The sequence below is a fragment of the Alligator sinensis genome, unplaced genomic scaffold (genome assembly GCF_000455745.1).
Source record: "Alligator sinensis unplaced genomic scaffold, ASM45574v1 scaffold647_2, whole genome shotgun sequence".
Classification (NCBI taxonomy): domain Eukaryota; kingdom Metazoa; phylum Chordata; order Crocodylia; family Alligatoridae; genus Alligator; species Alligator sinensis.
The window spans coordinates 5,789,767-5,807,431 of NW_005841832.1; the positions used below are offsets into that span (position 1 = coordinate 5,789,767).

The following is a 17,665-nucleotide window of genomic DNA, read 5'->3' on the forward strand; positions in this document are numbered from 1 at the left end:
TGGAAAGATTGCTGGTCCTGTGTATGGTGATCTGTGGGTTTTCTGTATATAGTGGTTTGTAGTGCCATCCTGGATGTGGATCATAGTATCTAGAAAGTTGATGTTAGTGTAGAAATATTCCAGAGAAGGTTTGATTGAGGGATGATCGTTGTTAAACATGTGATGCACGTCAATAAGTGAGTCTAGGTGTTCAGTCCAGATATAATGAAAATATTAATTAAATGCTGGCATAGTGCAGGTTTGATGATGCAGTTTTCTAGAAATTGGTCCCTCAGGTGGCTCATGAAGAAGTTGGCAAAATGAGGGCCCATCTTTGTGCCTGTAGTTGTGCCCATGGTTTGGAGGAAGTGCTGAATGTTGGAAGTGAAGTTGTTGGTGAGGATGAAGTGGATAATTTTTGGAACATGTTGCAAATCTTAGTGTACTCCATGTTCTTGAAGGTATTTCAGGCAGGCAGCTGTGCCATTATGGCATAGGATGTTAGTGTACAGGCTGGTGACACCCATGGGTTTAAGAATAGTCTTCTTAGTGAGGTGGTTGATGTTCTGGCTTCTGTTGAGGAAGTCTGTGGTCTTGTAAAAAACTTGCTCTTTGAATGACAAGTATTTTCAGTATAGTTTCTTTGAATTGAAATTACTCTTCAGTGAGGGTACCACAGTAGGATATAATGGATCTGCCAGGGCTTAAGAAGTCATTATTTATTTAGACAAATTTTAAGATCAAACCTGAAGAAGAATGTACTGCATGCAAAAGCTTAACTAAGTGTATCCCAACCAGGTGGTTGGTCCAATAAAAGCTATAGCCCGCACACATCCTTGCTTCTCGCATACTTCCTTAACTGTCTTGGCTACAACATCACTCCAACGTTGAAATATTAGTTACTTGTTTTAAAGGACTGCAAACTACAGTAATATCAGGATAAAGTGGCTTTTACCACACTGGCAGGCAAGGTTCTCTGAGTAGATGTGATATCGTTTATTAGACCAACTCAGTTAGACCAACACGGCTACAACCAAAAACCCTTTTACCACACTCACATCCTTGTTTTTCTGTATGTCAAAATGTGATTAGATTCCTACTCATCAAAAATTTATACAGTATGTACAAATTACCTTTTATCAGAAGAAATAAAAGACAACAGATTTACGCTTCCACAAGCAATTTATTAAAGTGACAAATAGTAAGGTAACACAAATCAAACACAAACCCTAACATTTTTGCTGCCTTTTTGTTTCAGTTGTTGGGTTCCTCCCTCCATAGACTGTTTTTTTTTAATTATAAATGCTACTACAGCTGGAATTGTGGGGCAATTTTGGTGGCCCAGAAAGCAAAAAAATCTCTTCCTGAAGGTTACGTTTTGTTTTGTTTTCAACTTGGAATCCTGAGCTTAAGGATTTCAGGATTGATTCCCCAGCGGTGAATCATCAGCGGAGGAACAGTTTTGTTTGTATTAGGCTTAGATGAATATGGTACCTAATAGAACTGGCTTTCTGAAACAACAATTTGCAAAATTAAGGGAAAAAATAAACTATGAAAAATAAAATAACTGTTAAGAGGGGGAGGCAGTAAGAACTAAAAGACACTGGAGACAGTAAACTATGACCCTGTCATTGGACATAAAAGCACTTCAGTCTATGCTTAACTTCAAACATTTGAGCTATTCCTTTGTTGTTGCTGGGAGTAATTACATGCTTTAAGCATGTTTTCCAAGAATAGGTCACAGTTTGCTGCAGCAAGGTAAATGCTGCCAAGAGTTTGTCCTCACCACAGCATTAGTTTGAATTATCTGGGCTCACATTAACTTCTTTTGAATTAACCAAACTTTTGTGAGAGTGGTGGCACTGAAAAAAGACATTCAGAAAGGAGTGCTTGGAAAGGCAGTTCAGAGTAGCTGAATCTCCTTTAGATTGCTGCTTGAGCCACAGCATCAGTTGAGCTGAGAGGGCTGCTAGCCTGGGTTTAGATTACCAGAGATGGTTGCAGCCAAAAAATATAGCAGGGGCCACATTTGAACCTGATTGCAAGCTAACCATTCAGTGAAGATAAATCCTACAGAAGAGAGAAGGAAATGAACTAGAGAGAAATGACAAGATGTGAACAGTGGCTGATGTTGGACAAAACTGCTGTCCACTAAAGTTTATAGTTACTGAAAATATTTTTTTTCCTGATCTGTTTGTTTTTCTGTTCTCAACAGCAATAAATAGGGTAATAATTAAAAAAAAACCCTAATCTAAACTTTGGTTTGTTAGAATAGGACTTTAGAAAATGGGCCACAGCCTCATTTGGTGTAGATTGGTATAGCTGACCCAGCTGAGAATCTGGGCCTACGTTAATAAATGCCTAGGGCAGTCCTCTGTTTGGGGGCAAGTGATTGACAACTGAAGGTGAAGACCATTTTGTTGATATTATGGCAGGAGGCACCTCTGATTATGCAGATTGCAGAAAAATAGGCTAAACACTTTTAGACATTTACTTTGGCTCAGCACTAAAGCAAACATAAAGCCTAAAGCTCTATAAACTGAATTGTCAAGGGGATGTAAGTGGGAGTGGGAGTAGATCTGCTGGCGTATAATCTGGTCTGTCAGATCTGACATGTGGCTTCCCAGCTGTTTAGAGTTCAGGGCTCTGTCTCTAGAGGTGTCCTTGTGCTGTCCTATTCATCTACACTTTTTCTCTCAAAGTCATTTTGATCACTGTCATCCTGTATAAAAAGGAATTTCTTATTGGCAACTGAAGCATCAATGTGGATAAGACAAACAAAAACGGGGGGTGGGGAATGAAATTCATTTGGTATGGGGGACCAATTCAAGCCTCATTTAAACCTATATGGGCTATGGAAGGTGACCATAAGGCTACACAGGAATACATTTACAATTCTTATGTTACAGGACTTAACCTGTAGACTAGTATGGAAGGCCACCTCAGGGTGGGGAGTGTGTGTGAGGGGGTGGGGGGGGTGACAAAGACAGGGAGGATTCATGCAGTTTACACTCACTCAGGCCCTTTTGTCCAAATACTCTGTGCAGCTAGTGTGGACTAATTTTTTTAACTTGGTGGGATAGATTTCAGCCCTGCAGCTCCTCTGCCTTTGACCTAAGGCAATGTGGACCTTTGAGACAGACCCCCAGGGCACCTATACACTTACCAGACATCTATTCTGATGTGTGCTAATTAGCATGCATTGGAGTAGACTATCAGTGCGCTAAATAGCGTGCTCCACCAGCCTCTGCATCACATGTGTTCAGTGTCCCCACTCTTCAAAATGGCAGTGGGGGTGCTTGAACTAAAGCTCATCAAACGAGCTTTATTTCAAGTGCCCCCACCACCATTTTGAATACACACGATGCTGCGGGCGCTTTAATTAGAGCGGCTCTCCCACCTCCACCCTGATGCACATGTATAGATGCCGTCAGCGCCTAAGCACATGTGCTTGAAGGAAGTTGGGTAGATTTTTCCCCTTTACGAATCCATTTTTGTATCCTCTCTAGGAAACATATCCTTGTTCTTTCGTTTTTTTTTCTTTTTTCATGAAAAATCCTATGTTCTTCCCTGTACCTGAATTACGATTTGACATTTAAAGATATTTTCCATGATAAAGATGTTTTTGTTTTATCCATAGCACAGTGACTTTGCTCTTCTATTTTTCTGATAAATTTAACAACCCCTGGACACATTTTATGTCTGCCTTCAAGTGGGGAGCTATATTTTTATCACCTGCAGGAACATAACTGCTATACATTTAAATAGATTTGGTTAGTTCAGAGCACTAATCATTACATATTATGAATTATTAACAACTAATTTGCCTCTGGTCTGGGTGAAATTCAGCCAGAAATTAAAAGAGATGTGCCATAGGGAATGTGTGTTTCTCTACTGAATCCCAGTTTTTAAGGGAAAACTGTGGCAGAATGTCAATCTTGTTCTTGTCAGCTATTTGCTTTTTGGAGGTCTTTTGGCCTGGTGGAACAGACTACACAGGGTGCAGGACTCCAAGGCAGTGGTTCTCAACCTTTTTAGACTCAGAGAACTCCTTGTTAGATTGAAAGCAACCCTCAGAAAATGCCAGCTCGTAGCTTTTGCTCATCTTTTGACTATGGAAAAATAATAGTGCACTTCTTCTGTTGCAAAGTTCTCAAAAGACCGCAACAGGTCAGGTTTTTGATATTGTGGATTCCTATTTGAAATCTCTATGTTTATCTAGTGATTTGTGTATGTGCTTGCACACCTAACAGTGATATTGCACCCCCTACCACACCTTTAAAAAGATCTCATGACAGTCATTGCTCTAGGGTATCTAAATTGCCCATGTTTTCATAACTTCTTTAAAAAATGCTGGTAGGGTAAGGAAGTGAATATGTAATACCAGATCACTGGAAGGAGAGGAAGGGAAGGATGGGCTGATAGTTTGGGGCACAGTTTTGTGAGTAAAGACCAGGGCTTGATTCCTAGTGCAGTCAGAGACTGCGTTACTGATTTTAAACATGCCACTTACAGCCAGATCTGTAAAGGGACTTGGTTGCCTAAAGCCTATTTAGATGGCTAAATCCAAAGCTGAGAACCTGAAAATCCCTGTTCAGTTGCTGTCTAGCCATGGAGGTACCTGAACAGTATAGGCATATTTCTTTTGATGTAACAGTTTACCGGGGCCTTGAATTGTGCCTCTGCACATGCCCTGAACTGCCTCAGTCTTGACAGGGCTGAGCATCTAGACAGCTTTTTAACATCTTTGTCTGACTGGATACCAGATCCTAGGCATTTCCTGCCTAAGTACCCTGCGGTCCTCAATCTAGCAGACATCCTCAGAGCATAACTAACACAGGTGTCTACAGCAGCAGTCAGCACCCTTTTAGGCCATAAGCTACAGTGACCCAGTTTGGGTCAGAAGGTGGTGGGTGGGTGCCAGAACCCAGCCACAACTGCTGCTTTTCCCTGTGGCAGTACAAGGAGAGCACCCATAGCCGGTGCTTCTTCCTGTAGCCATACAGGAAGGTGACTGCTGCCGAAGCCCCATGTTTGTGAGCTGGATCAAATAAGGGCTGAATCTAGCCTGCGGGCTATAGGTTGCTGGCCCCTGCTCTACAGGATCAATGTATTGTACTTGCTACTTTCTCTTAAAATACATCAGCCTCATGCTATTGGGACCAGTGTTGTTCCCTGCACCCCCTCTACTTCCCTTTTTATAATAGTACAAGAGTGTCAAACTTGTTTGCCATCCCCGCCCCGCCCCGGCTAGATCTAGACCATGGGGCTTCTCACAGGCTAAATCTGGACTGTGAATGGCTCCTTGCCAGCTGGATCCAGATGCATGTCCAGCAGCGGGGTGATTAGAAGTAGTGTTGACTACTGTTGGTGCCTGATCCACTGTGTCAGCTCAGGAAACCATGGGAGTTAACGCAGCCCTCACCCCACTGCTGCTGCACAGGGCTCCGTGCCTCGGAACTCAGGAACTCAGCCCTACCCCTGCGCGCTCTGCCCCCAACTTCCCAGCTGCTCCAGGAGCTGCGTTTGTTGGATGACATGGCTCTGTGGGATGAATCTGGCCCTTAGGTTGTATGTTTGATGTCCCTGGTCTAATGGTTAAAGCATTCACCCAGAAAGTGAGAGACATGGGTTTAATTCTCTCCTCAGTTCAAAAGGGTTAAAACCCACATCTCCCAAATTTGTGGAGATTGCCATAGCCATCCTGTTTAGACTGGTCTGCAGGGAGGATGCTTTCTAACCCATTTGCTGAAGCTAAGTCACTCTACAGAAAGGAGCTGAAGATTAATTGAACTGGAAAGAAAAGCTTATAGCTTTGTGTTCAAGGCATTCTTCAGAGAGGTGGGAGAGGTAGGTTTGAATCTCTCTGGCAAAGTGATCTGCAAGCATTCTATCTTCCAGTTACTGTATAAAAATGGTAGGGAGGGGCATACTGCCATTTCCTGTCTGAGATCTGTGCTTTAGAAGAAAAGTGAGACCTAATGCCCTTAGATATAGTACATATCTCACCTTTACCAAAAATAAATAAGTAAATAAAGAAGTATCCAATGTTACCTTCAGAGCCTGTGAAGGTGCTGTGGGGAAAACAGGGTCTTAGACACTCTTTGGATTACTTTGTCATGTTCCCTCTGTGGCACTGACAACTATCAGCACCAGCTGAGGACCATTCTTTATACTTAAAAGACTACCTTTTAAGTGTCAATTTCCTCTGCACCTGTGCTTTGGGAATGGTTTCTCTGTGCCTTCCATTGCTAGTAAATCTGCATGTGGGCAGCCATAATTTGGCCATACAAGTTCATCAGCACTGAGTATTCCTCACTGTAATTATTTTTCTCTCTAACATTTTGCCAGCATTCAAATAGCAAATACTAGCCATGGTGGTTTCTCTTTTCAGAGAGCAAAGTCTTTAACACTAATATACTCTTACTGTGCATGTATCTTTCAATGTTCAGTATTAGCAGTTTATATTGTAAAACAGTATAACTGGGTATTGGAAGGTTCAGAGGGAGTTTGGCCTGAGGATTGAGCAAGACTGAATATTCAGACTTCGGCTCAGGGTTCATAAAAGTAAATTGATCAATAAAGGAGCTGTTACGTTCTGCTTGCTTGTTAAATACACTCAATCTTTCACAATCAGAGTTCTCAGCTGCACATGCTCTAGCCCTTGTTTTATGAAACATTTTCTTGTTCACTGCTTTGTGTGAACATAACCTGAATGCAGATTGCCACTGCTGCACTTGAAATAGTCAAATACTAAGCTAAAAATACCCAGAATGACAAGGTCCTAAAATGAAGGTTAGCAGCTGCCAGAAAGGCCATAGTTGGCCCAAGCAGACATAGCACTGAGTTGGACAACCAGTCACCATATTTCCACTAACCATACTGGTAAGTGGGGTAGAGTGCTCTCAATCATCAGCTTCTGCCTAACCTCATTCATAGTAGAGTTCCATATAATTCATCATTCATAAGATGAAAAGAGGGAAACTGGAGTCAGAACATAAAGGAAAAGAATCATCAGGTATCTCCTTCCTTATTAATGCATCAGAGAAGGGAGAAGGTATAAAGAGAGATTTAGGGTGCACAGAACAGCAAAATAGAATGAGAGATGAGTTCTGGGAAAAGCTGCATGGGGGATGGGGGGGAGGGTTAAAGTATGGAAAAGAGAGAATGTGGGAAGAACAAGACAGAATCAGCCCATAGGATAATCGGAAGAAGAGAGAGGAAGAAACAAATGAGGGAGAAGCAACAGAATGTGGGTAAAAAAAGACAGGGAAGAAAGATAAGAATACAAAGTGGCAATGAGGCATAAACAATGAGGGACAGCAACCAGAGGGAGCTGAGGGACAGAGAACTGGGAGCTGAGGCCACATCTATGCATTCAGTTAATGTGGTTTAGGTAATGCGCATTAAATCCAGTACATCCGGGTGCCTGTACACAAGGGCAAAGGCTGATCCAATGCAATGGAATTCCAGAGTGTCCGAGCAGGCTCAATTAATCAAGTCTGCTGGAGTATGGCAACTGCTGAGCTCAGCAGCCTCCCGCATCTCATGGATCAGCGTCTGTGCTTAAAAATGGTGGCTTGCACTAAAACTCATTGAACAAGCTTTAGTTTGAGCACCCCACTGCCATTTTAAAGTGCAGGGATGCTGATACAGAAGACGTGGTGGCACTTTAATTAGAGTGGCTCTTGGAGCCTTATTAGAGTGAGCCCCTCCCCCCCCCAATCCAATCTCTAGAGCACATGTAAAGTGCCCTCCATTGTGAGGTACTAGAGAAATGTGCATTAGCCTATTTTAATGTGCAATAGCTAGCTAAAGAGCATAGTTTTTTGTGATGCTTTAATGCACATTAAAATAAGCTAATGCGCATTAAAGTGCCCATTTAGAACAGCAGAGAGCTGGGAGTGAGAAGCAGGACTGGAAATTGGCTGACAGTACGAAGGAAAAGGACAGAAGGACATAGATCTGAGAAATGACTTCAATCAAAATGTGAGTGTATAAGAAAGATGAGAGGAATCCAGGGAGTCAAATCTCTGCTCATGTTCACTTTAGCATGGGCCTTGGGTTGTTCTACTGATACTTATAAAGTTCCTTTGGATTGACATTAGTGTAACTGAGATCAGCTCCTCAGCACTTCTCTACCATTTCAAATTTATCCTCGTTAGTCGATTTAATATTGCAGATCTACAGACTCTGGATAATGTGGTTAAACAATTGGTGTAATCTTCATTGATAGATTTTTTTCCTTCATTAATTCTGGCCTTTTACCTCCCTTAGGAAATGCTGAGATTTCTTTGGACTCAACAGTATGTGTTTTTTGCTTTCTTTTCTAGGTTCTGCTCATGTTCCAGTCAATTGTTTTCATGCTTATTCCCCAGATTAGAAATCACTGCCTCTTCATTCCAAAACATTTGGAGTCCAGGTCCCTAGCTAGTATAAACTGGCCTATTTCCAAGACCCGACCCCTTCTGCATAAGTTATTACCTTGGTATATTTTTCTTAACTTTGTCAACAAATTATAAGGAATTTCAGTAAGCAGTGATGACCTTTTCCCTTGTTCAGATTTGTTTCATACTAAATTGTATTATTTTTTGCTATTAAAAATGCATTTTCAAAGCTCCTTGATCCTCCTCTAGTAAAAAGAAAAATAAAACCAAAAAAAAATCCTTCAAGATGCTTTTATGAGCATTACAATTCCTGTCTAACAAACATTGACCAATATTTGAATAACTTCTTAAAGCTCACTTAAAGATACATAAGGGTTTTTTTTCAGGCATTTCTCAGTGGATGCATTAGATATCATCCTACCAAAATCCAGGCAATGCAAGGTACGTCCTTCACAGCATCAGGCCATCTACAAGAAGCTGGTTTACGTTCATATGTGAGTGAACTGTGTAGTATGTTAGCTAAAAAGGTCATGATCCTTCCAGGAGCCTGAGTACTCTCAACTCCTCCTGAAAATAATGGGAGACACTTAGCACCATATAGCAGAGGCAAAGCATGGAAAAAATGGGCCCAGGGCAGTGGTCTCTCATTCTTCCCCCTCAGCCTCATCCTCTCCTCCTACCTTCTGGTTTGCATGCGCAGGAACTGCAGCAAGCACAGCTGTGCAGTGTTATGGAGTGCAAGGAATTCTGGAAATCATAGTTCTCTAGATGGGCAGTGTAGTTTGTTGTGGGGGGAACTTCTGCTCCATTTTTTTGCTGCCAAACGGCATGTACAGAAGGCAGAAAAAATACTGATTCTGCCAGCAAAAACGGGGTCAATTCTTCCTTCAGCAGCAGTGAACTCCACTACCGCTCTACAAAACTATAATGCCCACACCTTTCGCTTCATAACACACACTGCCTGTGCCATCTGCTTGTTGCAGCCAGAAAGTGGAGGCACAGCAAGACAGGCAGCAAGGAGGCAGGATGAAGTGCCCTCCCCCTGCTCCATCCTTCTGGCAGCCATCCCTTTAAGCGAGGCCTGGGGCACATGCCCCATTCTTCCACCCCATGTTTCACTACTGCTTTACAGGTTGGCACTTTACAGGCTTAACTCTAACCTTGCAACTTGAAGCAGATTTTAAGCATATAATTAAAGTGCATTCTTATGCAACAGGGTACTTATACATGTACTTAACTACAAATAAATGCTTAAGTTCCGTTGAAATCAGTGGGACCACAATGCATGCTTAACTGCTTTGTTGAATTGAAATGGACGGCTGAATCAGGCTAGTCCCTAGGGATAGCCAGCACAAAGACCTGCACAGATTTAACCAAATCAATTTTAGGTGTAAATCTGTGTGGATGCTCTTATTTTAGAATAAAAGTGGCTACAGTCAATTTAACTCACCAGTTTTAGTTATGAACTTGAATCACATTTTTTTCAGACTAAGAGAATCTACATACAGATTTTTCATTGAAATAAAAGTCAGTTGTAATTCATATCTTCTGTTATTTCAGTATAAGTCTGTGTGTAAACCTGCCCTTAGACAGCAGATCTGGGAAATAACTCTCAACAATGTCAACTCACTATGGATGTATACAACATGCTTTGCTTTCTTCACAGGTCAACATGATTTCTAGCACCAGGCATCGGAGTCAAAGAAGTGACACAATTTTACCATGCTTCATATTAGTTGAGGTAAGAAAACACTCCAGACATATTGCAAAGCTACTAGGTATTTTTCTTAAAGAAAGAACTCTCACAATAGGAAATAAGTATATTTATCAGGGTACTCTGACATTTTGGTACACAGTATTGAGTATTATCTGTTAGCCAACAATTGTTTTTCTCAGCTATAAATAAAGTTATAGTTCTAGTGCTAAATTTTTCTTACTATTTTTTAGCCTGAGAGGGAAACAAGGGAGACCTTAATAGTGGCACTTTCTATCTTAAGTGGATTAATGTTTCTGAAGTGCTAGATAGAGTCCAAGGGTGCTTGTACAAGTGATGATGTGGCCATGTACATGTGACAAAAAGTAACAAGAAATCTCCATTTGTCTGACATAATAGTATCACCGTGTACAAGTGCACAATTTTTTTTTGCGTCAAAATTTCTTTGAGCGTGGCAACTTAGACCACCTCTGATGTATTTTAGTTTGATCGTGGCAAACCATCCCACTGCGGACAAAAATATCAGTCATGCATACATGTCACCCCACTTCTGCCGCCTCCCCGTGCTGCCTTGGGAATGGGCTGTCTTGCCCCCTGGAGCAGTGCGGGAAGGCAGCAGGAGGGCAGCTGGATGTGCTGGCAGCTGGAGAAGGTAGTAGGGATGGTGCATGGGGTGCTGGAAGCCCTGGCATGCTTGGGGAAGCTCGGGCTTGGTGGGCTTCTAGCAACCCATATACTGTCCCTGCCACCTGTGGTATATGTAATGTACTTTAAGGGCTCAGCAGTGGGATGACCCAGTCTCTCCCCCTGATGCCCTGCGGGTGGGTTTGTGGTGGTGGGTTGTTGTTCAATTGCACGCAAACTTGCTTCTGCCTGAGCAAGCACTCGGGCCTGAGCACTTGTGAGAGCCTTTGCTCTGCAGATATCCACCGCTTGTGTTAAAGCAAGGGAGGGATTTTCCAGAAGGCTTTCTTTGAGTTTGCAGTCAGTTATGCTGAAGACAATTTTGTCCCTCAACGTAACATCCTCAGCAAGTCCAAATTCACAATCCCATGCTCTGCTTCTGATCTCTGTAACAAAATCATCTATGCCTGCAGCCTCATTGTATCTAAGTTGCCAGAACTGATGCCTTTCAAAGACCGGGTTTTTTTCTGGGTTCACAGTAGCTCTTGAACGTTGCAAGCACCTCCTGTAAGGGTTTTGTTATTAGGGTCTGCAAACACCCCTTGCATGTTGTTGTAAATTTCTAGGGCTTTATTCCCAATGCAGTGAAGCATGACTGCAATTTTATAATCCTCTGCTTCTTCCTCAGCCTTTGTGACTGCAAGGTATAACCAAAGCTTCTGTTCCCATCACCTCCAACTCTCCCCAAGATTTCCAGTAAAGGATAATTCTGGTGGAGGTTTGAAACGCTCCATTTAAAAAAAATGAAAACTGCAACCCACTTACTCAAGCTGCTGGTGACTCCACTGAGAGACGGGTCACTTCTGACACCATATAATGTTTATGCTAAGCCATTGGGCTCCAGGGATGGGGCACTCACTCAGACCTCCAGGCCCTGGGGGTTCTGTCCTTGAGTCAGCATTCAGCAGAGACCAGTGGGGCGGTAAACAGCTTTATTTTTATCAGGAACGGGATTCAGCAACTCACATGCTCACAGCTTGCAGGGAGAACAACAACCCACCACCACAAACCACACCCATAGGGCATTGGGGGAGAGGCTAGGTCATCCTACTCCTGACCCCATAAAGGTACATCACATATGCCACTCCACCTTCTCCAGCTGCCAGTACACCCAGCTGCCCTCCTGCCACTTTCCCTCACTGCCCAGGGGCAAGCCAGCCCATTTCCAGGCAGTCCCAGGCAGCAGGAAAATGGCAGAGACATTGCATGGGGTGCTGGAAGCCCACCAGACTTGAGCTTCCCCGCACCCAGGCTCCCAGCGGCCCACACGCTATTGGATTGGGCTGAGTGCGGCCTGTGAGCTGGGGCCATAGGTGGCAGAAGGCTGGGGCTAATGGGGCCTAGTTCCCAAACGCGGAGCAGTGGATAGGGCCACAGGGCAGCCTGGCCATGGACACTAGGCTGCTGGGTGGGAGGGAGGTGTGCACACTCAGATACGCAGTCAGGATCATAGCCCTGGTGTGTGGATTACTGCCCTGCATAGAGGCCAGGCAAATTTCAGTGTACTCTGAAGGGGAAGGGGCTTGAGGGGCGGGGAAGATTGAAGCCCCCACAGTGCGGGAGGAAGTGGGGCAAAGGTAGGGGCAGGCAGGGGCTGGGGTGTGGGATGCTTGGAGCCCAGGCAGCTCATCCACAGGGGGGGCTCCCACCACTGTATGTACCCCAGGGGAGACATGGGGGGCACATACCCCCCAGATCTGTGCATGGGGTGGAGGCAAGCTGAGTCCTGTGCCTACTGCCTCAAGAGCCAAGCAACACCATGTGTGTCCTGTTGCTGGGTTCTGCGCCCTGCACACGGCAGATAAATGGTGTGGCACCCCTCCTAGTCAGCAGGTCAGCGGGCCCCATTCACCCCAGTCCCTGCTCCTGCCTGTGCCCCACTCCCTCCCTTACCATGGGGGCCTCAATCTGCCCCCCATGCCCGTACCCCATGATCAACTTACCTGGGGGCGGGGTGTATGCTTGCACACGTGCACACTCAGCCCCCCCCCCCCCAATAATATTTTCTCCCTCTGTCTATGGCTGGGACAGCACCTATCCAGCTAGCAAACCACATGGGCATCCCCAGGGGGTGCCACTGTCATGGAGGGAAGGACTGTATCCCCCCCACAACTTGGGCTGTGTGAGCTGGTGGCAGCTCACACAGGCAGGCTCCACCAAGGACAAAAAAAAAAAAGGCTGTGAAGGGCCTCATCCCTTTTTTCCCCCCCTTGTGGAGCCTGCACACCTCTCCCTTGATTGGGGGGGGTAAGCTGCCAGCAGGCCTTGAGCTGCAGGGGCCCTCAGTCCTCCCCTTCATGGTGGCAGTGCCCCCAGTTGCTGCTCTCCATGCAGATTTGGGGAAGAGTTGGATCCGGTCACTGCTGCCTCCGAGCTGGGGCAGCACCCAAGCAGCTAGCACCCGGCCTGCTTGGCCCCAGTGGGCACCACTGCCCTGGGGGGAAGGACCAGGCCCTCAGGGGTCACTGGCAGCTCACCCCCTGGCCACGGGAGAGGTGGGCAGGATCTGCGAGAAAAAAAAGATCTGAACACTCTCCACATTTTTTTTCCAGCAGAGCCTCCCCACAGCTGGGGGGATGGGGAGGTAAGCTGCTGGTGGGCTGTCATTGTTCCATAATAGTGATGGAAGCCCCTAAATTGAAATCTTGGGTCACAATTGAAATGGATGAAAGGGACTTGAGGGTCATGATTGACCACAAGATGAACATGAGCCTTCAATATGATGCTGCGGCTAGTAAAGTGAGCAAAATGCTGGCTTGCATCCATAGATGCTTCTCAAATCCCAGGACATCATTCTCCCCTTGTACTTGGCCTTGGTGAGGCTGCAGCTGGAGTACTGTGTCCAGGTTTGGGCTCCACAATTCAAAAAACGATGTGGAGAAGCTTCAGAGAGTCCAGAGGAGAGCCGCGCGCATGATCAGAGGTCAGGAAAACAGACCCTACGATGACAGGCTGAGAGCTATGGGGCTCTTTAGCCTGGAAAAGCGCAGGCTCAGGGGCGATCTGGTGGCCACCTATAAGTTTATCAGGGGTGTTCACCAGGATCTGGGGAAACAATTGTTCACCAGAGCCTCCCACGGGATGACAAGGTCGAACGGTTATAAACTCCTGAAAGACTGTTTCAGGCTGGACATAAGGAAGAATTTCTTTACTGTCTGAGCCCCCAAGGTCTGGAACAGCCTGCCACCGGAGGTGGTTCAAGCACCTACTCTGAACGCCTCTAAGAGAAAATTGGATGTTTATCTTGCTGGGATCCTGTGACCCCCAGCTGACTTCCTGCCCCTGTGGCAGGGGGCTGGACTCGATGATCTTCCCAGGTCCCTTCCAGCCCTAATGGTTATGAAATCTATGAAATCTATGAAATTTAAAACCCACCATTTTTAATTAAGGGGAACTAAACCCCTCTCACATGTACAAGCACCCCAAGAGAAGACCAGCACAGGCCCTGGTAGGACATGCTTTCACATCAGTTTACTAATATTTCTCAGTACTTCCATAGTCTTTTTGATTCACTGATCTCAAAACACTTTACAAAAGAAAATAAAGAGCACTCACAACAGGAAATAAATATATTTATCAGGGTAATCTGACAATGTGGTGCACTATATTGAGTATTATCTTTTAGCCAACAATCATTTTTTCCAGTTATAAATAAAGTTATAGTTCGAGTGTTAACATTTTTCTTGCTATTTTTTAGCCTGAGAGGGAAACAAGGGAGACCTTCATAGTGGTACTTCCTTTCTTAAGTGGATTAATGTTTCTGAAGTGCTAGATAGAGTCCAAGAAGATGAGCACAGGCCCTGGTAGCCCATGATTTCCTCTCAGTTTGCTAATAGTTCTCAGCACTTCCATAGTCCTTTTGATTCACTGATCTCAAAACACTTTACTAAGAAAAATAAATATCATCCTCTCCATTTCAAATGTAGAGAAGCTACCTGCAGGGCATGTCTATATTAGAGGTTTAGTGTGGAGCTGACTAATTAGCTATGCAGTAAATGTCTCATGTCTACATGTGCAGTGCTATTAGGCATGAGTAAACTAACTCCGCAGGATAGTAGTACAGGATTCCCTCAATTTATGTGGTACATGCGTTCCTGGAGAACACCACATAAATCGAATTCACATAAAGCGAACCTACTTTATAATGTAAGAAATAGGGATGAGTTCCCCTGTTGGCTGCTCCTGGGGCTGGCTGGGGTGAGCGCGGACAAGCAGAGCCCTGGGAGGTGCAGGCGTGGCACTCACCCCAGCCCCAGCTGCATATGCAAAAGGGTCATCGCACAAGAGCGAATTCGCATAAATCGAGGGAAACCTGTAGTATTTACAAGTACTATCCTGCTGCAGAGTTTTTTACTCTACAGCAAGGCACATACAGATGCTGGAGGAGCTGTCTGGGGCACAAAGGTGCTTCAGTACGGGGATTGCCTTCTAGCTAGCCCCGCACTGGAGCACCCTCATGCTGTAGTAAGCCCCTCCTCAGCATGTTGAGCCAGGGGGAGGGAGCAGCCCTGGGCTGGCTGTCTGATCCCTCTGGACCCCTGCCAGGAAGGGCTGCTCTGAGCCAGCTCAACATGCTGAGTTTCTGGGTGCACACATAAACACAGTGACCAGGAAACAATAAACTCTGGCATGATAAGTACCAAAGTGTATTACTTCAACTTAATTGCACATATAGACATATCTACAGAGAAGTTAAGTGACTTCTTCAAGGTGATAGTGCATCAGTAGCAGAAATTCAAATAGGAGCCACCCAGATTAATTCATTATATTGATCAGCTCTGTGTAACATGGATTGTTTTACCTCAGCTATTATTGCCAGACTGTTTGGAGAATGCATTACATGTTTATGGTAATAACTAGGCACAATGGGAACTTTATATGTATTACTTGGATGATCACAAACTATCTTTGCAGCAAAATTGACCGAATATACTTCTAGAGCAGTCACTGTGGTAACTACACCGTAGGCTACACATACCAAAGGTAGCTTTATCTAACTCAGGTAGTAGTAGTCTTGCAGCTACAGCAACAGGCACCTCAGGATCAACCAGGCATCTTCTTTTCTAAAGCATTTTGCAGCCCATTCTGAGTTCCACACTGATATGTCAATGCCGCTAGATAGTGTAAAATCTAACCCAGATATGTCTACACACTGCATTCAAGTCAGTGATTGCAGTGTAGACATGCCCACAATAATGCTCATCCATGTTATAATTTGGCTTGGTCTTACTTTTGTAGAATGGACCAAATTAGATTATAAACCTGGAAACCAAGAAAATGGTGCTATCTTGGAGAGCCTAAAGCCTTCACAAAAATAATTTTCTGATGGTATAAATATTCAGACTTATATTGAGGTTCATGGAGTTGTGCCCTTTTAAACCAACACATAATTTATTATCATAGAATCATAGAATCATAGAATTATAGAAAATTAGGGCTGGAAGGGACATCAGGAAGTCATCTAGTCCACCCCCATGCTCAAAGCAGGACCGCCCCCAACTAGATCATCCTAGCCAGGGCTTTGTTGAGCCAAACCTTAAAAGATTCCAAGGATGGAGGTACCACCACCTCTTTAAGTAACCTGTTCCAGTACTTCACCACCCTCCTTGTGAGAAGGTTTTTCCTAATATCCAACCTAAACCGCCCTTGCTGCAATTTGAGACCATTGGTCCTTGTTCTGTCATCTGTCACCACTGACAACAGTACAGCTCCATCGTCTTTGGAACCCCCCTTCAGGAAGTTAAAGGCTGTTATCAAATCCCATCTCAGTTGTCACTTCTGCAGACTAAATAAACCCAGTTCCCTCAGCCTCTCCTCAGAAGTTGTGTGTCCCTGCCCTGGACCATTTTCATTACCCTCCATTGGACTTCCTCCAACTTGTCTACATCCTTTCTGTGGTGGGGGCCCCAAAACTGGACACAGTACTCCAGTTGTGGCATCACTCATGCATAATAGAGGGGAATAATGACTTCCCTTTATCTGCTGGCAGTGCTTCTACTAATGCAACCCAGTATGCTGTTAGCCTTCTTGGCAACAAGGGCACACTGCTGACTTATATCCATCTTATCCACTGTAACCCTCCACTGTAATTCCCTGCTGTTCCCATAATTGTTATCAAGATATATCCGCATGCAAACTATACTGAAACCTTCTTAACAAGGGAAGTGGACACAAACATATGTGGTTATTTTTGGGGGTCTGTTTTCTAGGGCTGTGTGAAGCTTTGGGTGCTGATTTGATTTGGATGATATTCAGCCTGATTCAGTGGCCAAATCTCCGATTCCAAATCAAATCAGGGGACCAATTAAAAGCTCTGAATCAATTTGAAGCTCTCCAAATCTTCGAAAAAGTTCAGAGAGCTTCGCTGATTCAGAAAGTCCCCAGTGGCCGCAGCAGGGAGCTGCAGATGGATTCAGAGCTGGCAAGTAGGGGCAGGGGAGGGGCGGCTGGATGGGGCCCACCAGGCCCCATCCCCTGCCTTCTCCCCAGCCCCCGCACCATGACTGCCCTGCCTGCCCCAGCTCCCGGTGCTTTAAAAAAAAACCACCCACTCATCGGATGCTGGTGGGTGGGGGGGGTGATCCCTACTGCCTCCCCACTGCTCCACACCATGTCGGGGGCTCTGCCATGATCCCTCTGACCCCACCTTGATCCCCTAGCCCCCACATGGGTGCCCCGCCTGTCCCAGCTCCGGCCTTTTAAGAAAAAGAAAAACAAGAAAAACCTCGGGAATCACCAGCTCCTGCAGTGACCTTGGAGCTTTGGGGAGCTCATGGAAGAGCCCCCCATGTGGTGTGGGGCAGCAGGGATCCATGCCCAACTGGGCAGGAAGGGTGAGTCCAGGGGTTTTTATTTTTTTTTCTTAAAGGGCCAGAGCTGGGTTGGACAGGGCAGCCATGGG

The 17,665-nt window shown here is 45.0% G+C and overlaps 1 protein-coding gene across 1 annotated transcript in view; it reads left to right on the plus strand.

The window, feature by feature from the left end:
- Positions 1–299: 299 nt before the first annotated feature.
- PLPPR5 (phospholipid phosphatase related 5) overlaps positions 300–17,665 on the plus strand; it is a 116,017-nt gene continuing 98,651 nt past the window's right edge. The window contains exon 1 of the mRNA XM_025193209.1: positions 300–440. Within this exon, the coding sequence (XP_025048994.1) occupies positions 300–440 (141 nt within the window). The remainder of the gene's footprint in view (positions 441–17,665) is intronic.